Below are 24,242 nucleotides of genomic sequence, written 5' to 3' on the forward strand. Positions count from 1 at the left end.
ACAGGCTTTTTTCATCTTTTTGAGAAGGAAATGGTTGGAATAATCCATTTATGTAACCAAATGATTGCTGAGCGAAACAATAAGAACAAGAGTGTATTTAGCAATTTGTCTTTTATTACAATGTTTGTCTTTTACTTTCAATCAGGTGAAGAAAAATACCTGTTATGTTCCGTATAATAAAATATGTCAGCTTTATTCATTTATGAAGACATAAAAACAAACATGTCTGTCTCTCCCTGCGTGTAAAAGGCCCAGAGAGCTGCAGCTTGGCGTGGGGAAGCAAATAAATGGGACACAGCTTGTGGTAGGAGCCAAAGGACCAAAAAAAAAAAAAAAAAAATAAGGCCAGAGACGTTGTTAAAAAAAAAAAAAAAAAGAGCACGTGGGGGTGGGTGGCGGTGACAGTGAAGAGCACACAGCGGCGGTGGGAGCGTAGAGTTCAAAGGTCGCTCTCGCCGTACAGGGCGGTGGAGAAGGACATGTAGTCCAGGGCCCCCGGCACGGCGTCGGGGCCCGTGTAAGGGGCCATGCGGGCGATGCAGTAATCCGCCTGGTCGGGGGGCAGCTCCCGTCGCAGTTCCTCAGCTAAAATGTAGTTCTGTGGACGGAGAGAGGTGTTTACTTCCTTCTGGGCCACAAGGAAATCAAAGCCCTAATGTACAGTGGTGGCCCGGTGGGCGGGTGAGTACCTTGTCCCCCGCCAGGACTTTGAAGGAGGCCATGACCTGGTCGGCCGTGTCCGTGTCGGCCGTCTCACGGGACATGAAGTCGATGAAGGCCTGGAAGGTGACGATGCCCATGCGGTTGGGGTCCACCACGCTCATGATGCGGGCGAACTCGCTCTCGCCCTGCGTGCGACACAGAGGACGTGTCAAGAGTCTCCACGGACACATCACCTTGGGAGGTCCTTCTAGGACACGGGTGCAAGGTAGACAAACTCTCAGGTCATCCAGCCTGACATTGGACACCAGCTCATGAAATCTTGCAAGATTACGCCGCACTTTAGTCAGCATCGCTAGCTAGCCATGAGACGGATCATCCAAAACCTGACTCATGCTAGTAGCATGCTGGCTGGGTAGCACAGTGTCTGGCAGACTTAATCAGTTCATGTTCAAAGACTACATAGGACAGCCAATTAGAAGATGTTTCGCCTGTCATTGGAGCAGGCTTGATTGGTTCGTGCTATAAGACTAGATAGGACAGCTAATTGGAAGAGGTTTCTCCTCTTATCCGAGCAGGGGTGATTGATTCATTCTCTAAGACTAGATAGGACAGCTAATTAGAAGAGGTTTCACTTGTCATGGGAGCATAAATCGTCAGTTCATGTTCAAAGACCAGATAGGACAGCTAATTAGAAGATGTTTCGCCTGTCATTGGAGCAGGCTTGATTGGTTCGTGCTATAAGACTAGATAGGACAGCTAATTTAAGATGAGATAGGACAGCTAATTAAAAGAGGTTTCTCCTCTTATCCGAGCTGGGGTGATTGGTTCATGCTCTAAGACTAGATAGGACAGCTAATTAGAAGAGGTTTCACTTGTCATGGGAGCATGAATCGTCAATTCATGTTCAAAGACAAGATAGGACAGCTCATTAGAAGATGTTTCGCCTGTCATTGGAGCAGGCTTGATTGGTTCATGCTCTAAGACTAGATAGGACAGCTAATTAGAATAGGTTTCACTTGTCATGGGAGCATGAATCGTCAGTTCATGTTCCAAGACTAGATAAGACAGCTCATTAGAAAATGTTTCGCCTGTCATTGGAGCAGGCTTGATTGGTTCGTGCTATAAGACTAGATAGGACAGCTAATTTAAGATGAGATAGGGCAGCTAATTAGAAGAGGTTTCACCTCTTATCCGAGCAGGGGTGATTGGTTCATGCTCAAAGACTAGATAGGACAGCTAATTAGAAGAGGTTTCACTTGTCATGGGAGCATAAATCGTCAGTTCATGTTCAAAGACTAGATAGGACAGCTAATTAGAAGATGTTTCGCCTGTCATTGGAGCAGACTTGATTGGTTTGTGCTATAAGACTAGATAGGACAGCTAATTAGAAGAGGTTTCACCTCTTATCCGAGCTGGGGTGATTGGTTCATGCTCTAAGACTAGATAGGACAGCTAATTAGAAGAGGTTTCACTTGTCATGGGAGCATGAATCGTCATTTCATGTTCAAAGACTAGATAGGACAGCTAATTAGAAGATGTTTTGAAGATGTCATTGGAGCAGGCTTGATTGATTCGTGCTATAAGACTAGATAGGACAGCTCTAGTCGACAAAGATATCATCCGAGGGGTCTGGTTTGTGTGTTGGGAGACTACATAAGATAAGATAAGTTATGATAGAGTCCCACAAGGGGATGAGGTGTGTTTGTGCGTATGAAAGACATGCAGTCCAGTCAGTGCACGAGTGCCGCCGGCTTTACCAGGTTGTACCCAATGGAGATAAGGCAGGACTTGAAGTCATCGGCGTCCATCACTCCTGTTCTCTTCTACGAGGAGAGAGACGGAGGACACAGGAGGACGGACAGGAAGCCAAGGGGGGAAGAGGATAAGAACGTGTAGAAAGCGGTGAAGGAGATGAAGGAGAAGGAAGGAAAGAGGAAGACAACAGTTAAAGGTCTGAGTGAGGGGCGGGGCCACGACTATACCTGCGCGTCATTGGCGATATCGAAGCCCAGGCTGATCAGGCAGGCCTTGAACTCCTCCGCCCCTAGCGTGCCCGAGTGGTCCTGGGGTATGGTGGTGGTGGTGGTGGTGTGGGGGGGGCATGCAGCAACACATACAGCCGTGTCAGTGATGGGAGGGGGTGGATGCATGGGGTCCAATGATGACAGGTGAGGGGGGGTGTAGGTGACATGGGCGGGGTGGTGGTGGTGGGGGGGAGTGCACCATGCATTGGGGAGGTGAGGTGGGATGGTGGTGTGTGTGTGTGGGGGGGGGGGGGGGGAGAGGGGTCATGCAGGAGACAAACAGAACAGAGTATTAGGATCTACAGACGCCATTCTCAGCTGTTAATGTGCAGTATGACAGCCACTACTACATAGTACTACTACACACTAGTACTACATAGTAGCCATAGTAGTGGCTGAGTAAAGTAGTGGTGTAGTGTACAAAGTCAAGGTACATATAGTATTTGAGGTGGGGTGTGTGCAAAGGTTGTCCTCCTACACAGTGAACCATGCAACATGCTATACTGTGTGTGTGTGTGTGTGTGTATATATATATAATATTTATATATTTTTATAGTTATATATTTATATTTATATATTTATTAACACACACACACATATATATATATTTATACACGCACAACATCAACTTCACTCATTACTTTTTGCAATATTTAAACTTTTTTTCATACATAATCCTGCTCAATATCCTATCATAATATTATGACTTCATTCCAATAATATTACAGCTTTATTCCCACAATATTATGACTTTATTCCCATTATATTATAGCTTTATTCCCATAATATTATAGCTTTATTCCCACAATATTATGACTTTATTCCCATTATATTATAGCTTTATTCCCATAATATTATAGCTTTATTACCATAATATTATGACTTTATTCACATAATATTATAGCTTTATTCCCATAACATTATGACTGTATTCCCATAATGTTATAGCTTTATTCCCATAGTATTATGACTTTATTCCCATTATATTATAGCCTTATTCCCATAATAATATAGCTTTATTACCATAATATTATGACTTTATTCCCATAACATTATGACTTTATTCCCGTAATATTATAGCTTTATTCCCATAATATTATAGCTTTATTCCCATAGTATTATGACTTTATTCCCATATTATAGCTTTATTACCATAATATTATGACTTTATTCCCATAACATGACTTTATTCCCATAATGTTATCGCTTTTTCCCATAGTATTATGACTTTATTCCCATCATAGTATAGCTTTATTCCCATAATATTATGACTTTATTTCCATAATAGTATAACTTTTTTCCATAATATTATGACTTTATTTCCATAAAATTATAGCTTTATTCCCATAGTTTTATGACTTTATTCCCATCATAGTATAGCTTTATTCCCATAATATTATGACTTTATTCCCATAATAGTATAACTTTATTTCCATAATATTATGACTTTATTCTCATAATATTATAGCTTTATTCCCATAATATTATGACTTTATTCCCATCATATTACAGCTTTATTCCCACAATGTCATATAATATTTTGACTTTACTCTCATAACTTTTTTGGCAAGCTAATTTTCCCTAGTTATTAATATTATGACTGTAATAATGGTATTTTTTCTTGAATATTTCACCATGACGATGTAATCTAATATGACAATGTTGTTGCCATAAAAGAATGACTTTTCCTGTCATAAAGATGAATCAATTATGAATATCCATGAATATTCAGTATTGGCAATATGAGAAAGTAATTGTTGCTATTGATGACTGTATTGCCGCCAGGAGTCGCTTACTGACCCTGTCGAAGTGGTTGAAGGACGCCCGGAACTCGTTGAGCTGCTCCTGGCTGATGCCCTTGGCGTCCCGTGTCAAGATCTGGTTCTCGATCTCGTTGATGGTGCGGGCGATGGTGGTGAGCAGCTGCTCCCAGCCCACTCGGATGTGCTGCAGAGCGTACCCGCACCTTTTAGTGTCACGGCTTCTTTTTGCACTTACATGACCATCACCTACGCTTACTGCAAACATGACATTGAGGGCTCTAATTTTGTGGCGCAGCGCAAGGTGGGGTAGGGTGGCAGTGGATCTATTTTTTTACTGTTCATCCTCAAGGAGGATGAGGAGCGCCAATATAGCATCAAAGGTTCTCCCATTTGGCCATGTGGACCGGGAATGCTGGCGGGAAACAAGTAAGATGCTTGGGTTAGCCTGCTGCTGTGTTTAATGTAACTGTCAGGAACAGATGACGTGTCCTACCAGGTGGCGTATGTGGTGAATGACCCTCATGGTGGCCTCTCATGGCAGTCCAGTCCAGTCCAGCATTTAAAGTCAATGAGAGGCCTTCATTTGATTGGTTAAAACGTCGGGAGGGATAGAGGCGTGGGTGCGCGGCGGCGCACCAGACTGCGCTGCTCCCAAAATTTGCTAAGTGAGCTGGCCACACCCCGTTGGCGCAGCCTGGTCTACGTAGCTAGAGCCCTTACTTTTTAGTACAGGCGGACGATATTATATGGTAATGGTATTTCATACCACTATTTTACCTCCACTGCGTACTATGTGTAGTGTAGTATACACCACTATTACTATTATCACATTATGTACCTCCATGGTGTAGTTGGTGTGCTGGTTGTCAAAGATGAGGGCGGCCTGGATGAGCTGGTGGTCTCCCTCCAGCTGGTCGATCTTTGGCTTGTAGTTGATGATGCTCTTCTCGTACTGGCGCAGGTGGGTCAGCTGGTCCTCCAGGGTGCCGTGCATCTCCATGGAGATGTAACCAATTTCCTGCTCGAGACAAAGGAGGTTGCACGCGAGGGAAAAACAGGCAATACGGTAGTTTCTCTTGGTACCGACCGCCATCTTGGTCTGGATCCAGGGCCCGATGACATTGGCCTGGTTGGCAAACTGTCGGCGGAGACGCTCGTTGTTCTGCTGCCGGGCGTGTTCTTCTATGAGGGCCTGGTCTCGCTGTGGAACCAGCTGTCGGACCTGCAGGCGCACAGAGGACATCATGACAAGAATATGGGCTCTCCTCCAGTTTCTGGTGGTGTCAGCTCCACAAAGGTGTGACAACAATGTCAATATTTGTGCTCATCTTCTCAAATATGAAAATGCATGTAAAAAGCATGTCAAGGACACAAGGTGGACCTTGTCCCATTTGGTGTTGATCTCCTGGGGGGTGATGGTGGTGTAAGGGTTGGTGCCAGCCATGTTCACGTGGTAGGTCTGCACGATCTTGGCAATCTCGTTGTGGATGCCCAGGATGGCTTGGCGCTCCTTGTCCGCCTCTGGCAGGGTGGCCTTGAACTGCTCGTGGGCCGTACTTAGTCCCTGAGACACGGTAGAGACCGGCGGTTGACAAGACGGGCAAAGAGCAAAGGTTGCTTCTATGGCTGGACTCACTCACCTGGATCTCTTCAATGGTGTGGACTATAAAGGAGTCCTGCAGGTCCTCCATAGCGCCCTCCATCCAGTTGTTGAATGGCGCCGCCCTTTTGGCAAACTCCAGGTACAACTGGTCGATGGTTTCTAGCAGCTTCTCTGTTCGCTGGAAGACAGTAAACACCTTTATCAAGAACCTTTGCTCAGGTACACATAGTCCTCAGGTGGTCCTCGGGTCCCTGCCTTTCATGCTTTACCAACATGCCCCCATAAGTTGCTTACAAACATCATTTTGTCCAAAACTGGTCATAGCGGGCATGGCGGATGAATACATGCAGCTTGGGTGAGTAGCAATTACTGTTAGTATGCAAATGAGCCAACACTCCTTTATCATGACTGTCTTTGTGGAAGTGCACCAAGGAAAAGGAAAGCCATGGCTATTCTGACATGCAGATATTATTCCCAAGCAGCAATTCCAAAAATCTCAATAAGACAAAAAAGGCACAATCATTTTACAAGACTAAAGTCCAAATATTAACACAAAAAAGCTGTAAGTTATGCAACAAAGTTGTCATTTTATGAGCTTAACGTTGTAATATTGTAATATTGTCCCTGTCATGATGTTCATTCATTCATTCATTTTCTACCGCTTTTTCCTCACGAGGGTCACGAGGGGGGTGCTGGAGCCTATCCCAGCTGTCTTCGGGCGAGAGGCGGGGTACACCCTGGACTGGTTGCCAGCCAATCACAGGGCACATATAGACAAACAACCATTCACACTCACATTCATACCAAATCCCAATTTGGAGTCACCAATTAACCTAGCATGTTTTTGGAATGTGGGAGTAAACCGGAGTACCCGGGGAAAACCCACGCATGCACGGGGAGAACATGCAAACTCCACACAGAGATGGCCCAGGGTGGAATTGAACTCGGGTCTCCTAGCTGTGAGGCCTGCGCGCTAACCACTTGGTCGCCGATATATTTAAAATTATATTTTGTATATTATAAACTATAATAAGTATAAAGCAATTAATTATCTTATGCTATATTATTTTGGTATAAATGATATATATGCACATATATACATTCTATTATAAAAATATTATAATATATATTATAAAAATAAAAAATATAATATTTCTATATGTTTATGATAGGGCTGCAGCTATCGAATATTTTAGTAATCGAGTATTCTAAGGAAATTTTTTGTTGATTTTGTCAAGTCATCTGAAAAAACATTTTTTTTTTGCATGGGGAGAACATGCAAACTCCACACAGAGATGCCCGAGGGTGGAATTGATCCCTGGTCTCCTGTCATGATGTTGCTATGTAATATATGTTGTATATTGATTGTACTCAAAGGCGACTTATCATCAGGAAAAAGCTGAAAGAAACATGAGCTCAGATTAAGAAGAAAGATGGTCAGGGATGTGCTCCAATGAAAGTGAAAGTAAGAATTAAGGGGTGTGTGTCTGGGCCCCGAGAGTCACATGTCAACATGGAAACTGGAGGACCAGTGGTGCTTATTCAGACGAAGGTACCTCCAGAGAGTCGCTGCGTTTCTTGGTCAGTGCCCCCAAAGAGTCCCACTGCTCGCAGATCCTCTGGCATCGAGCGTTGACACTCGGCGAGTCGTAGTAATCCAACTCACTGAAGCACGATGGCAGCGTGAGCGTCAATATGCATTTCCTTGATTTCGACCCCCAACACCAACTTACTTCAGCTCCTGCGAGATGGCCATGATCTGCTCCACGCGGTCCTGGTGGGCGGCCAGGTCGCTCTCGAAGGCCTCGTGCTTCTTCAGCAGGGCTTTGATCTGGGACAGCGACGCCGTCTCAAAGTCCTTACGCTGTAGCATGTCCTCCTGACCTGGAGGGGGAGACATTTTCATCCTTTTCAATCCTCATTCAGCATTCACAACCCCCTTAACTTTCATTGAAAACACATTTCGTTCACAAGTAAGAAGTAAACAAGTAAGATGCTTGGGTTAGCCTGCTGCTGTGTTTAATGTAACTGTCAGGACATTATTTTTCCTCATCATTTTCTTTATTTCAAGAAAATTTTATCCTCAAAGTCGTCATCGATAAACACCCCGTCAGATTCTTCGTACACAAAAGGCCACACGTTGACTTTAAATTGAAGCTAAATTTACAGTTCATATTTTCACAGAAAACCGATTTAACTTTTTTTCCAATGCACCCCTCACATATTCAATCTCTTGATTGTGTACCAGGGTTCAATTCCACTCTCGGCCATCTCTGTGTGGAGTTTGCATGTTCTCCCCGTGCATGCGTGGGTTTTCTCCGGGTACTCCGGTTTCCTCCCACATTCCAAAAACATGCTAGGTTAATTAGCCACTCCAAATTGTCCATAGGTATGAATGTGAGTGTGAATGGTTGTTTGTCTATATGTGCCCTGTGATTGGCAGGCGACCAGTCCAGGGTGTACCCCGCCTCTCGCCCAGAGACAACTGGGATAGGCTCCAGCACCCCCTGGTGAGGATAAGCAGCGGTCAACATCACGCCTTCTTATATATTTTATTTGTTATTTTTTATCTTTTTTATTTAAATTTTTACACTTTAATTTAATTTAATTTAATTTAATTTAATTTAATTTAATTTAATTTAATTTAATTTAATTTAATTTAATTTAATTTAATTTATTATGGCTGTCCAAAACAACGTGTTAATGGCACTATATGTGCCCTGTGATTGGCTGCCCACCAGTCCAGGGTGTACCCCGCCTCTCGCCCAAAGATAGCTGGGATAGGCTCCAGCACCCCCCGCTACCCTCGTGAGGAAAAGTGGTAGAAAATGAATGAATTACTTGATTGTGTTTTTACACTCCTGCTGGGTTCTTTTTTGTTTCAATTCTCAAACTACTACTTCAAACGTCTTCTTCACGCCACGCATATTTAAGTTCTCTACCTTCTGTCCAGCACTCGTGGATGGTGGCTTTCTGTCGGAACTTCTCAGCGAGGTGGTCCAGTCTCTCCAGCCTGCGGATCTCGTTGAGGAGCCACTCCTCGTAGCCTTTCTCCGCTCCTTCCAGGTTGGACCAAGCATTGTTGATGTCCTGCAAGAGACAGTCAGTCAGGAGGTTTGGTTCCTTCTCATTTCCTCCGGCAGGAGAAGAAAACCCCGCACCGACACCATCTGTCCCTCGGAGGGCATGAAGGCGGGCCTGTTGCTGAGCCTCAGCTTGGTCTGCAGAGTGTTGAAGTTGATCTCCAGCTGGCACTTCTCCTGCACTTTGGGCGGCTTGTGGAGGCGGCGGTAGTCGCGGAAGTCTTCCAGCTTCTGCTGCATGGCCTGCATGGTGTTCTCTGGCCTGCGGTTCTCCAGCCAGGGGATGGTGCGGCGGATCCACTCCAGCAGCTGTGTGTGTTTGTTGCAAGGCGTGTGCATGTCAATGGAAGGATGATGGAAAGGCAGTGTGAGAAATACCAGTTAGGAGCATCAATATTACAAAATACTCCTCTTGTGTCAAACTGCTTTCAGGTGGGCCGAATTAAAAACTATATGCCAGTCCCCCGGGCCCATGAAAGTTGGCCAAGACGGGACAGAGGAAGGAAGGAAGTGAGGAGACGTTTAGAAGTGTGCTCACATCGCTGGCCAGCTTCTCATAGTCTTCCATCAGCTGCTCGTTCTCCTGATTGACGGCCAGAACCTTGCAGATCCTGTTGGCCGCCGTCTCCGCCTGCGTGAGTGAGGGGCGGAGTTAGCCATCATGGATTTGGATGCATGGATGCAGGAAACCCAAGCAGGAAAAGCAACAAAGAAGCTCAGTGCAGACATGTTGTTTTCTATCATATCAATGTCATTATGGCGCTACCTCAGCTTCACAACCACAAAAACCTTGTCGTCCAACATGTCTCCATCACAGGAGAACAATACAAACCCCACGGAAACCTTTATGGGCATGCCAAGTGTTGAACAATTACAAATTTGCATGTAGACATGAAATGCTAACAGTTAGAATGCTACGAAGCAAAAGTGCCAAGATAGTTCTATAGTGTCCTTACATCATGCCATGTATGTATTAGCATGTAGACATGGGTAAAATAGCAGAAATGCTAACATGCTAAAAGTGAGAACGCTACGTAGTAAAAGTGCCGAGGTAGTTATATAGTGTTCTTACATCATGCCATGTACAATGAATTTGGAAAGTATTCCCAGCACTTCATTGTTTCCACATTTATGTCACAGCCTTATTCCGAAATGGATTAAAGTCATATTTTTATCAAAACACAACATTTCTTCAGGTGTCAGGTAGTGATCTTTAACCAAGATGATAGCATGATAACCCTACTGGTTAGCATCCCGTACACATTCTTCTATTCTCTTGTTTACCAAGTTGATAGCATGATAACCCTACTGGTTAGCATCCCGTACACATTGTTCTATTCTCTTGTTTACCAAGTTGATAGCATGATAGCCCTACTGGTTAGCATCCCTTACACATTCTTCTATTCTCTTGTTTACCAAGTTGATAGCATGATAAACCTACTGGTTAGCATCCCTTACACATTCTTCTATCCTCTTGTTTACCAAAATGATAGCATGGTATCCCTAGTGGTTAGCATCCCTTACACATTCTTCTATTCTCTTGTTTACCAAGATGATAGCATGATAACTCTACTGGTTAGCATCCCGTACACATTGTTCTATTATCTTGTTTACCAAGATGATAGCATGATAACCCTAGTGGTTAGCATCTCTTACCCATTCTTCTATTCTCTTGTTTACCAAGATGATAGCATGATAACCCTACTGGTTAGCATCCCTTACACATTCTTCTATTCTCTTGTTTACCAAGTTGATAGCATGATAGCCCTAATGGTTAGCATCCCTTACACATTCTTCTATCCTCTTGTTTACCAAAATGATAGCATGGTATCCCTAGTGGTTAGCATCCCTTACACATTCTTCTATTCTCTTGTTTACCAAGATGATAGCATGATAGCCCTACTGGTTAGCATCCCTTACACATTCTTCTATTCTCTTGTTTACCAAAATGATAGCATGATAGCCCTACTGGTTAGCATCCCTTACACATTCTTCTATTCTCTTGTTTACCAAGATGATAGCATGATAGCCCTACTGGTTAGCATCCCGTACAAATTCTTCTATTCTCTTGTTTACCAAGTTGATAGCATGATAGCCCTACTGGTTAGCATCCCTTACACATTCTTCTATTCTCTTGTTTACCAAGTTGATAGCATGATAGCCCTACTGGTTAGCATCCCTTACACATTCTTCTATTCTCTTGTTTACCAAGATGATAGCATGATAGCCCTACTGGTTAGCATCCCATACACATTCTTCTATTCTCTTGTTTACCAAGTTGATAGCATGATAGCCCTACTGGTTAGCATCCCGTACACATTCTTCTATTCTCTTGTTTACCAAGATGATAGCATGATAGCCCTACTGGTTAGCATCCCGTACACATTCTTCTATTCTCTTGTTTACCAAGATGATAGCATGATAGCCCTACTGGTTAGCATCCCTTACACATTCTTCTATTCTCTTGTTTACCAAGATGATAGCATGATAGCCCTACTGGTTAGCATCCCATACACATTCTTCTATTCTCTTGTTTACCAAGATGATAGCATGATAGCCCTACTGGTTAGCATCCCTTACACATGCACACTCACTGCACTTCTATTTCTTCTATTCTCTTCTTAGACTTCAGAAGAACCATCTTTTAAATGTTATTTTTCTTTAATGGACATGGAGGTAAAACGGCTCTTTTCATAGTAAAGGTTGCCGACCCCTGTGCTAGGTGCTAGAATGCTAACTGATAGCATTTTTGCTATTTTACTCATGTACACATGCTACAGAGCTGTGAGTTTGAGCATAAGGTTTTCTTCAGAAAACATGCTAAGCTAGCATTATGTTGAAATGTAATGTTAGCGTGTTAGTTCAACATTAGCGTAAATAAAGTGTGCCTGTCCCTGCCAATATCTTGGGGAATGATGGTGGGTGCTACCTTCAGTCGCTCACCTTCTGCTTGCCTGAGAAGGCGTGGTAGTAACACGACACATAAGTCATGACGGCCTTCTCGTCTGGCCTCAAGGTGCTAATGATATCTGCTCACACGTCACAGGAACAAGAGGAGAAAAAGCCACCAGAGGAGAGAGAAAGGCACAAAAACAACACGAGTAAAAGTGTGCAGAGACAAAAGAAGGTCAGCAGGGGGCAGAAGGTCTCCAGTCTGTCTGCGGGTTTGCTCTTAGGGATGCTCAGCTCAAATATGGCGTCATGTTAGCTTCGTTAGCGACTCCAAATTGTCCATAGGTATGAATGTGAGTGTGAATGGTTGTTTGACTATATGTGCCCTGTGATTGGCTGGCGACCAGTCCAGGGTGTACCCCGCCTCTTGCTCCAAGACAGCTGGGATAGGCTCCAGCATGCCTGTGATGCTTGTGAGGATAAGCGGTATAGAAAATGGATGGCTGGATGAAACATGATTAGAGCCTTTGAGACATGAAATAACACCCCTATAGTCACCTTTACACTCCTATTTGTCAATATAGTAGACATTATAAGAGAAAATAAGACATAGAAAACCTGTTTACCACCTTCTAAATACACATTTTTTAAATTAGAGCCCTTTAGACATGAAATAACACCCCTATAGTCACCTTTACACTCCTATTTGTCAATATAGTAGACATTATAAAAGAAAATAAGACATAGAAAACCTGTTTACCACCTTCTAAATACACATTTTTTAAATTAGAGCCCTTTAGACATGAAATAACACCCCTATAGTCACCTTTACACTCACTACATTAGTCTTGGAGACCAATAAAGCATGTATAAATCTATTAGCCAATATAGCAGACATAATAAGATGTGTGTGTGCCACCTAGTGGCCAGTGTGGAGTACTACATATATGGTAGTAATGTGTTTGAATGAGTGTGTTATAGTGTACTAGGTGTGTATGTTTGAAAATAAATAAATAAATGTACGTATTGAAGCAGGAAGTAGCATGATGGAAGTATTTTTAGAAAAAACATGACGGAGTGAAGCAGAGTATTTTTGGTGATGGCAGCGGAAGTGCATCGTCATGGCAACCTCAACAAGAAGTCCTCATCAATATGACTGAATAATCAATATGAATGGGTACTCCCCATCAATAATAATGATGGGACATTTAGGGGGGTGACATTTAGGAGCGCCCGAGGCAAGCAAACGAGCAGACAGACGCGGAGACGTGACGTGTTCCCATCATGCATTTTGGTGGTGACCACATGCACACAGTGAGAGCCCCACCCCTGCAGGGAGAAAGGGGCGTGGTTAGGAGAAGACCTGAGGGAGAAAAGACGAGGAGGGAAGGAGGGAAGGAGGGAAGGAGACGCTGCATCCAGGGTACCTTCTGAGCGCCAGAGAAGGCGTGGTAGAAGCTAGACACGTAGGTCATGATGGCCTTCTCGTCCGGACGGGCAGTGCCCACAATGTCTGCGAGGGAGAGAGGAGGTTGGGGGGTGCGCTCATCAAACAGGAAGTAGAACACACGGAGGATTGGATCGCCCTTTCATAATAGCGTGAGAAACGCTTCGATGAACCTATGTTGGAAATCATCCAACATCGGTGGGACATTTCAGCCAATCCCACACTTGGAGAAAGTCACCCCGCAATGCAGGAACGCAAGTCAAGTTAGTACACACACACACAATTCATCTCAAAACTTCATGTAGACGTGGCCTACAAAACTTCACTGCTATGCTAACCCACAAATAAGCTACACTGTATCATATCTACATACTATATCTACATACTGTATACTGTGTACACTGTATACTTCAATGAATGAGCGCTATATCATGCTGCTAAAAAGCCCAGGAGTACGTGTTGGTGTGTTAGTACGCTTTGGAGACGCTCACCTTCTGCATCCAACATCTTGGGGATGTCCAAGTACTTCTCAGCCACGTCGAAAGCCGTGTTCAGGTTGGTCATGGGGTCGTCCTGACAAACATCATCATGGGAGACAGCTACAGCGTATTTCCATCAAGTACAAGTACTGTGTAACCTGCTTCCATCAAGTGCCACGTAAGACAGTGTATTTCCATCAAATACTGTGTAAGACAGTATATTTCCATCAAATACTGTGTAAGTGTATTTCCAAGTGCCGTGGAAGATGGTGTATTTCCATCAAATACTGTGTAAGACAGTATATTTCCATCAAATACTGTGTAAGTGTATTTCCAAGTGCCGTGGAAGATGGTGTATTTCCATCAAATACTGTGTAAGACAGTGTACTTCCATGAAGTACAAGTGCCGTGTAAGACGGTGTATTTCCATCAAGTACTGTGTAAGACAGTATATTTCCATCAAATACTGTGTAAGTGTATTTCCATCAAGTACAAGTGCCGTGGAAGATGGTGTATTTCCATCAAATACTGTGTAAGACAGTGTATTTCCATGAAGTACAAGTGCCGTGTAAGACAGTGTATTTCAATCAAATACTGTGTAAGATAGTGTATTTCCATCAAGTACTGTGTAAGACAGTGTATTTCCATGAAGTACAAGTGCCGTGTAAGACAGTGTATTTCCTTCAAATACTGTGTAAGATAGTGTATTTCCATCAAATACTGTGTAAGACAGTGTATTTCCATTAAGTACAAGTGCCGTGTAAGACAGTGTATTTCCATCAAATACTGTGTAAGACAGTGTATTTCCATGAAGTACTAGTGCCGTGTAAGACAGTGTATTTCCATCAAATACTGTGTAAGACTGTGTATTTCCATGAAGTACTAGTGCCGTGTAAGACAGTGTATTTCCATCAAATACTGTGTAAGACAGTGTAGTTCCATGAAGTACAAGTGCCGTGTAAGACAGTGTATTTCCATCAAATACTGTGTAAGACAGTATATTTCCATCAAATACTGTGTAAGACAGTGTATTTCCATCAAGTACAAGTGCCGTGTAAGACAGTGTATTTCCATCCAATACTGTGTAAGACAGTATATTTCCATCAAATACTGTGTAAGACAGTGTATTTCCATCAAATACTGTGTAAGACAGTGTATTTCCATCAAGTACAAGCGCTGTGTAAGACGGTGTATTTCCATCAAACACTGTGTAAGACAGTGTATTTCCATCAAGTACAAGCGCTGTGTAAGACAGTGTATTTCCATGAAGTACAAGTGTCGTTTAAGATAGTGTATTTCCATCAAATACTGTGTAAGACAGTGTATTTCCATGAAGTACTAGTGCCGTGTAAGACAGTGTATTTCCATCAAATACTGTGTAAGACAGTGTAGTTCCATGAAGTACAAGTGCCGTGTAAGACAGTGTATTTCCATCAAATACTGTGTAAGACAGTGTATTTCCATGAAGTACTAGTGCCGTGTAAGACAGTGTATTTCCATCAAATACTGTGTAAGACAGTGTATTTCCATCAAATACTGTGTAAGACAGTGTAGTTCCATGAAGTACAAGTGCCGTGTAAGACAGTGTATTTCCATCAAATACTGTGTAAGACAGTGTATTTCCCTCAAGTACTAGTGCTGTGTAAGACGGTGTATTTCCCTCAAGTACAAGTGCTGTGTAAGACAGTGTATTTCCATGTAGTACAAGTGGTGTGTAGCAGTACCTTGCGTAGTTTAGCGTAGTCAATGAGTTCCGGACGGTGCCGATGAATGAGCGCACAGAAACCCAAACCATCCTTCCAGCTGAGGACAGAAGAAAGGACAAAGATTGTTAAGCCTCGACATGTGTGCTAGTGCACGAGTAAAATAGTACTACAGTAGTACACAGTGTACTAAATGAGCAGCAAGCACCCCACATCCCAAAACTAGTGTAAAGTATGTAAATTGATGTAAAGGATTGGATACGCAAGTACAAGCATAAGTACATCACATTTGATGTTAAAGGGACAGTATGGGACATTATTTTACTACGTGGTCCTGGATGAAGGACAAAGCCGGAATGATGAGCTTTACGTGCTGTTGGGAAAATAGGACATCCCGTGAGGTAGCAGCGACAGTCATCACCTGATGTGGAAGTTCTGGATGTTGACGTTCTTGTAGGGCGCCGTCTTTCTCTGACACCACAGCAGGAGGCCCTCCTTGGCCGACGTCTCTGAGATGGACGACAAGGACGGCTCAGCCGCTGAGTCGTCATTGCAGCGGCGCGTTCCTTACCTTCCACTGAAATGTCCTGGATGGCAAAGCGAAGGATGATGGTCCAGATCATCCCCAAGGTCATCTTGGCATTCCCGTCCACTATTTCTGCATGTGGAAACGACATCAACATCACGCCTTCATATATTTAATTTAATTTAATTTAATTTAATTTAATTTAATTTAATTTAATTTAATTTAATTTAATTTAATTTAATTTAATTTAATTTAATTTAATTTAATTTAATTTAATTTAATTTAATTTAATTGCACTATATGTGCCCTGTGATTGGCTGGCGACAAGTCCAGGAAGACAGCTGGGATAGGCTCCAGCATGAGGAAAAGCAGTAGAAAATGAATGAATGAATGATTAATTTAATTTAATTTAATTTAATTTAATTTAATTTAATTCAATTCAATTCAATTCAATTCAATTCAATTCAATTCAATTCAATTTAATTTAATTTAATTGGCTGGCGACAAGTCCAGGATGTGGCCCGCCTCTCACCCAAGACAGCTGGGATAGGCTCCAGCATGAGGATAAGCGGTAGAAAATGAATGAATGAATGAATGAATTAGATATTATTATTATTATTGACCTTTATTAAATATTGACCCCTCTTTTGGTCCCCAGCATCAATTTAGGATAAAGATGAAAGAATGCTAATGAATGCTAACAGGGTCATGGATTCCATGCGCTGGTACAAGGAGATGTGGGAGAAGGGGAGGTGACACTATCCTGGTATGTACAGTACATACAATGTATATTACTGTATGTACTGTATGCAGTATACATACAGTATACTGTACATAGAGTATCTATAGTGTAGCATACACTAGATGGACTGTATCTGGTGGTGTCCATCATGAAAATGGGCTTCAGCAGGTTGGGTCATCTTCAGTAATCGCCGGCTTCTCGCTGTAATCCAATCAGGATCAGGCGCTTTGGGAGCTGCTGGAGCGCGACGGTCAAATGTTGCGAGGTGTCGCTCAGACACATGGGTGTGCGACACGGCGTAAAAGACATGTATGGTGGAATTACGCCTCTGAGTGACCGGCCCGGGGGAGGCGCACAAATTAATTTTCGCTCGGCATGTTGCCATATTGCCGTTATTCGGCGCCACATCAAGCTACTATGCGCCAATCACATAATCTTTGGCACCACTGGCACAGTAGACTCCTAGCATCATTGGAGCAACTTGGCTCGCGCCATTACATTCCAGTGGATTCCAATAGGTGGATGGTTTGTGACATTTGGTTCCACTTGGTGGACGAAGATTTTAAACATTTTGAATTTTCTTACCGACAAACGAGTAGTGGTGGACAAAACCGTTCATTTCAGTGAACCGGATCATTCTGGTTCATTTAGTAAAAAGACCCGTTCATGTCGGTCATTTCGGTCAATTGGTCTTTGGCCTGTGATTTCACGTTTGTTCACGTTTGTTCACATTTGTTCACGTTTGTTCACGTTCGTTCACGTTCGTTCACGTTCGTTCACGTCCGTTCAACAGCGCATCAACACGTGATGACTAGTGGTGTGTCGGTCATGAACGAACGGGTCAAAAGAACTGGTTATTTTTTGTGAACGGAATGAACGAGGTCTTTCAGTCAGCTAACCCCACCCCCCCACAAAGCGAGGCGACAAGCAAGCAGATAGTCCCGCCCTGCAAAAGGACCGGTGAACTGACTCTCCAGCCAATCAAAAAAAAAAAGCATTAGCAACTGAACGGACTGAACGGGTATTTTAGGGGCGGTGACCTCGTTCATGACCGACACACCACTAACCAAGAGCCAGTTGGGAAGCAGTTTGAGTCACTGCACGCCACTAGGCACCTTATTGGTGACACTAGGCGCCAAACCTAAGCATTGTCTGCTGGGTTGAATATGTTGGTTATTTGTCATATTCTTTTATATTTACCATCTTAGATGTCATGAAAAGCTTGTAAAATCTACTTTGTGGAGCTTTGATGCTGGTGGTTATGAGCTGCAACCATGGCAACCACGGTGAGGTTACGTGATGCACGTATGGACGCATAGAGACTGAGAAGTCACGCACCCTCAGCGCCAATGGACACCAGTTTGACTCCTTTGCTGGCGATGAAGTCCAGCGCTTTGTTGACGTTGGAGATCTTGTGAACTCTCATCTTGCCACGCTCCGGTTTGGCCAGACGCTCTCCTGAAAAAGACAGCTTTCACGTTTATGTTCACGTTCCGTCCCAAGACGAGCGTGTCTCCTCTCTTATCACCTGAGATGACCTCCAGAAGGAGCATGAGCTTGAGTCCATCCCGAAAGTCCTCCTCGATGTTCTCGATCTGTGTGCCGGCTTTCCTCAGGTGAGAGTTACACCAGGCTGTGAAGGTCTGCACAACAAAGCAATTCACACCAGCAAGATAACCAAAGTGCGGCCTGGGGGCCACAGGAGGCCCGTCGCTGTTTCTTTACTGGCTCGTGGCTAATTCTGAAAATATCGTCCGACAAAACACACACAGCTAAAACATCTAAAAAAGGAAAAATCAGCAGAATAAAGTCAAAATATGAAGAGAGAAGTTGTAATTAACAAATTTTACAAGAATAATGTGGTAATATTACCATGTAATGTAAGTAACATGAAGTTGAAATACTCGGAATACATGTGTCAAAGTGCTTACAGTACACACACACACACACACACACATATATATACATATATATGTATATATACATACATACACACGTGTGTGTGTATAAATGTATATATGTATGTATATGTGTATATATATACATATATACTACATATATGCGTGTGTATAAATGTGTATATATGTATACATACATATATACACATATATACATACATATGTGTGTGTATAAATGTATATATACATACATACACATATATACATACATATATGTGTGTGTATAAATGTGTATATACATATATATGTGTGTGTGTATAAATGTATATATGTATATATACATATATACACATATATACATACATAAATATGTGTGTGTATAAATGTATATATACATATATGTATGTATATATATATATATGTGTGTGTATAAATGTATATATTTATATATGTAGAAACATATATATGTGTATATATATATATATACGTACATATATGTATGTATATGTAGAAACACACACACACATATATATATATATGTGTGTATAAATGTATATATTTATATATGTAGAAACATATATATATGTATATATATGTATGTAATTGTATGTATATGTAGAAACATATATATGTATATATATATACATATATGTATGTATATGTATATATGTAGAAACACACACACACACACACTATATATATATATATATATATATATATATGTATATATACATATATACGTATGTATATAACTGTACAAGACTAAAAACGGCAACACTTAGAAGTGGAGATGTCCTGTTCAGGTAGAAGGTGTATAAGTAAGGTAAGTAAGTAAGGCATCTTGCTAAAAGTACTGTGACAGTGTGTCCGCATTCCAGCCCAGTACAAGTGCGGTACCGCAGAGATCCACGAAGGCCAGCTGTGTTTCCTTCTGGCGCGGACATCATCCCATAAAAGGCAGCGCTACGAGGGCTCGCGCCACCGCTTGACTTTTGTGCTGGCAACACAGCAGGAAGGAAACGGCATGTCATTCTGCGACCAGAGTCGGCATCAGACGCCGTTTCATGTCCAAGGATAGAAGCCACCCAAGAAGGATTGATGTGCACGCGCCCTGCGGCCTGCTGGGGTCTTTTTGATGAACACACGACAGCAACAACACAGCAAAAAAAAAAAAAGGCCAAAAGTTGGAAGCCTGCCCAAAATCATGCTGGTCACTTAGGACTGCAATCTATCTGCGGTGCGAGAGGATGTAGAGTTGTATTGATGGATTTATGTATGAATGTATATTATTAGGGCTGGGCGAATATTTAAAAAAATATCGATATTTGCTTTAAGCAGGATATGAAAACCAACCATATCGTTGATATCGATATAGTCTGAAATTGAGGAGTGGAGCAGAAGCCATGAGGCTCAGTAGAAGCTAACACGTCTACGGTGGACGAAATGGGCCATGACTAAGCAGTAACTCAGTAATATGGAGGTACTTCCATCCAGAGCATGAAATAAATCCTTTTCACCACCTTAAATATTGGCACAAACTCCAATATGAGGAACGTGTGCCGTGTCTGGTGCGCTCCTGTTCCTCATGAAAGGAAAAGCAACCTATCACATGTTGCAACTGTGGAAAAAAAAAGGCTATAAAAGCCTGCTGGAAACAATAGACTCGCCATGTCTAGCCAAGTTTTGAAGTCCCGGTGATTTAGCACAAAGTCTAGCACACATGTAGAAGGAAGTTAGCCAGCTGCTAATAAGCCTGATGCAGTCCACACTTTGGTATTCCTGCCACTAAATAAGGACATGCTAATACTAATGTTTACTTGAAAGTATATTTGACTTGTTGACATTGTAAAATGTCCTTTTAAAGCAGAGACTCCTTCATATTTCCTTCTTTGGATTGGAGCATAGCTGAAGGTTTGGCATAAAAATATTATATTTGACCCTGACTATATTTATTTAGAAAGGAATGACCCACTTTATTGCAGTGGCATTTTATTTATTATAAATTATTTATTTGATTTATTATAATTTATTTATTTCATTTATTATAATTTATTTATTATAATTTATTTATTTTATTTATTATAATCTTTATTATTTATTTTTAATGTGCATCTTGTATGAAGCTTTAAAATGAAAATAAAAAATTCTCATTTTCAGTATTTTTTTTAATAAAAACTTTACACACATTTGACTTTCATTTTGTCGAAACTATATATCGTAAATCACTATTCAACCTAAATATATCAGGATATGAATTTTTCAATTTTTTTTCTATGTCCATTGTTCTGGATTTGAAGTACTTGGGGGTCAACAGAAGAGAAGAAGCGTGTCGGCAGGATGGAACGGGTGGAGAAAAGCGTCAGGCGTGATGTGTGATAGAAGAGTTTCAGCTAAAATGAAAGTGAAAATGTATACAAAACTGCAGTGAGAGCAGCCATGTTGTTTGGTCGAGAGACGGTGCCACTGAGGAAAAGACAGGAAGCAGAACTGGAGGTATAGCAGAGATGAGGATGCTGAGGTTCTCAAGTGGGAGTGACCAGGATGGATAGGATCAGGAACGAATCCATCGGAGAGACATTACATGTTAGAGGCCTTGGAGAGGTCAGACTGAGATGGTTGTCCACAGGGGAGATAGTGAATATATCGGTAGAAGGAAGCTGCCAGGTAGGAGGCGTAGAGGAAGACCAAAGAGGAGGTTTATGGATGTAGTGAAGGAGGACATGAGGGTAGTTGGTGTGAGAGAGACAGATGCAGAAGACAGGAAAAGCCCAAAGAGAAAGAAGAAGAAGACGACTGCCATATATCCCTCACCAGCTCCTTATGTGTTAAAATCATAACCCCGCCTCTTAGAATGATTGCTAACCTCTCAGGCGCCATGTTGGTGAAAAAGCAAGTGTAACCATGTGACAACACAATGTACTTCCTGCATGCACGTTCAGTAATCATGAGTCAGCTCTGCTTTGCTTTGTGCCGCCGGCTGCTTTTTCCACTGCTGATCCTCACCTGACTCAGGAAAACACTGAGCTGTGGCTGCTACGCCACAAAAGGAGGCTTATCCCTGACCACCCCAGTTACTACCACTCTCGATGGTCCATGCCTACTCAATACTACCTCATACTCACCACTAACTACCTCATAATCAGTACTACCTCATACACAAGGGCCTCAAAGTATTCCTTCCACTGTCTGATGACATCTTCAGTCAAGGTCAGCAGGTCCCTGTTTCCCACTAAAAATGGTGGCCTCACAGAAGTCCTCCCACAACTGGGTTTTTGCCTCGGCCATCACCCAAGCCGCGTGCCGCTTGGCCTGATGGTACCAGTCAGATGCTTCAGGAGTCCCACAGGGCACCCGTGATCCGTAGGACTCCTTCTTCAGCTTGACGGTAACGCACCACCCCATCATCATCATCACAGTACTCCATCATCATCACACTACCCCCCATCATCATCATCATCATCATCATCATCATCACAGTACTCCATCATCATCACACCACCCCATCATCATCATCATCACAGTACTCCATCATCATCATCATCACAGTACTCCATCATCATCACACTACCCCCCCATCATCATCATCATCATCATCACACCACCCCATCATCATCATCACAGTACTCCATCATCATCACACTACCCCCCATCATCATCATCATCATCATCACAGTACTCCATCATCATCACACTACCCCCCCCATCATCATCATCATCATCACAGTACTCCATCATCATCACACTACCCCATCATCATCATCACACCACCCCATCATCATCATCATCATCACAGTACTCCATCATCATCACACTACCCCATCATCATCATCATCATCATCATCACAGTACTCCATCATCATCATCACACTACCTCAACATCATCATCATCACACTACCTCATCATCATCATCATCACAGTACTCCATCATCATCATCATCATCACACTACCCCATCATCATCATCACCATACTCCCGAATCATCACAGTACTCCATCATCATCATCATCATCACCACACTACCCTATCATCATCATCAGAGTACTCCATTATCATCATCATCATCATCACACGACCCCATCATCATCCTCACACTACCCCATCATCATCCTCATCATCCTCACACTACCCCATCATCATCATCACACTACCCTATCAACATCATCACAGTACCCCATCATCATCACCACACTACCCCATCATCATCATCAGAGTACTCCATTATCATCATCATCATCATCACACGACCCCATCATCATCCTCACACTACCCCATCATCATCCTCATCATCCTCAGACTACCCCATCATCATCATCACACTACCCTATCAACATCATCACAGTACCCCATCATCATCACCACACTACCCCATCATCATCATCATCATCATCATCACACTACCCCATCATCATCATCACACTACCCCATCATCATCACACTACCCCATCATCATCATCAGCACAGTACCCCATCATCATCATCACCACACTACCCCATCATCATCATCATCATCATCACCACACTACCCCATCATCATCACACTCACCCATCATCATCACACTACCACATCATCATCATCACCACTTGACATTTGCTTAATTTTCTACCGCTTATCCTCACGAGGGTCGCGGGGGTGCTGGAGCCTATCCCAGCTGTACACCCTGGACTGGTGGCCAGCCAATCACAGGGCACATATAGACAAACAACCATTCACACTCACAATTTGGAGTGGCTAATTAACCTAGCATGTTTTTGGAATGTGGGAGGAAACCGGAGTACCCGGAGAAAACCCACACGTGGGGAGAACATGCAAACCCCACAGTTTTTTTTCACCTTTCTGATAGCAAAGATGTTTATGATGGCTTTTCCGCCAGCGATCGGCGAGCCAACCGGTACAACTCATCCAACCGCTCACAAGCGTCGCACAACAAGTCGTGCAGGGCGCGCTGAATGCAGAACTCCCGCCATGTGATGCAACACAGTTTAAATTGAGCGCGAGGAAATGGATGCCTTGCAATGTAGGCGTGGCCTGGGACGGAGGCTTACGGCCTTATAAGGACAAATGTGTAGAAAAGTCGAGCACCTGTAACGTGCCCGGCCACACTTTGGAGTTTGTCAGGTCTGTGTGTGTGTGTGTGTAAGACAATGGCGTGGAAATATGTGAGAGTTGCCTCTGGCGGCGCGTCCCAGAGACAACTGGGTGTGCAAAGACATGAAAGTACTCATGGCGGCGGCCGTCTCAGGTTGGAACTTGAACGGGAATCCAGGAGACTTTCCAACACGCTGGCTTCAGCGTGTGTGAATCACTGCCCCGACCTGCGTGACGCAAACATTTCTCTTACACATTTTCCCTCTTCAATGGCCCCCATCTTTCTGGGGGTGCTTGTGAATGTTGAGTTTATTCTCGTAAAATTGAAACTT

At 42.9% G+C, this 24,242-nt stretch overlaps 1 protein-coding gene across 4 annotated transcripts in view; it reads right to left on the reverse strand.

The window, feature by feature from the left end:
* Nucleotides 1-77: 77 nt before the first annotated feature.
* actn1 (actinin, alpha 1) overlaps nucleotides 78-24,242 on the reverse strand; it is a 28,009-nt gene continuing 3,844 nt past the window's right edge. The window contains exons 2-22 of one of the 4 annotated variants that reach the window (XM_058057197.2): nucleotides 18,454-18,568; nucleotides 18,264-18,383; nucleotides 16,229-16,315; nucleotides 16,079-16,166; nucleotides 15,679-15,757; nucleotides 13,967-14,048; nucleotides 13,456-13,541; nucleotides 9,675-9,767; nucleotides 9,215-9,445; nucleotides 8,996-9,143; nucleotides 7,787-7,937; nucleotides 7,610-7,718; nucleotides 6,091-6,231; nucleotides 5,832-6,014; nucleotides 5,538-5,672; nucleotides 5,289-5,468; nucleotides 4,488-4,634; nucleotides 2,646-2,726; nucleotides 2,421-2,486; nucleotides 690-848; nucleotides 78-598 (exon numbers count right to left, since the gene is read on the reverse strand). In XM_058057197.2, coding sequence (XP_057913180.2) covers nucleotides 440-598; nucleotides 690-848; nucleotides 2,421-2,486; nucleotides 2,646-2,726; nucleotides 4,488-4,634; nucleotides 5,289-5,468; nucleotides 5,538-5,672; nucleotides 5,832-6,014; nucleotides 6,091-6,231; nucleotides 7,610-7,718; nucleotides 7,787-7,937; nucleotides 8,996-9,143; nucleotides 9,215-9,445; nucleotides 9,675-9,767; nucleotides 13,456-13,541; nucleotides 13,967-14,048; nucleotides 15,679-15,757; nucleotides 16,079-16,166; nucleotides 16,229-16,315; nucleotides 18,264-18,383; nucleotides 18,454-18,568 — 2,640 coding nt within the window. In that variant the 3' untranslated portion in view covers nucleotides 78-439. Of the gene's footprint in view, nucleotides 599-689; nucleotides 849-2,420; nucleotides 2,487-2,645; nucleotides 2,727-4,487; nucleotides 4,635-5,288; nucleotides 5,469-5,537; nucleotides 5,673-5,831; nucleotides 6,015-6,090; nucleotides 6,232-7,609; nucleotides 7,719-7,786; nucleotides 7,938-8,995; nucleotides 9,144-9,214; nucleotides 9,446-9,674; nucleotides 9,768-12,079; nucleotides 12,166-13,455; nucleotides 13,542-13,966; nucleotides 14,049-15,678; nucleotides 15,758-16,078; nucleotides 16,167-16,228; nucleotides 16,316-18,263; nucleotides 18,384-18,453; nucleotides 18,569-24,242 lie in introns of all 4 variants that reach the window. The other 3 variants (XM_058057202.2, XM_058057201.2, XM_058057200.2) reach the window with 3 other exon arrangements.

This window comes from Doryrhamphus excisus, linkage group LG19, assembly GCF_037039965.1.
Source record: "Doryrhamphus excisus strain RoL-2023G ecotype Guam linkage group LG19, RoL_Dexc_Guam_v1.1, whole genome shotgun sequence".
Classification (NCBI taxonomy): domain Eukaryota; kingdom Metazoa; phylum Chordata; class Actinopteri; order Syngnathiformes; family Syngnathidae; genus Doryrhamphus; species Doryrhamphus excisus.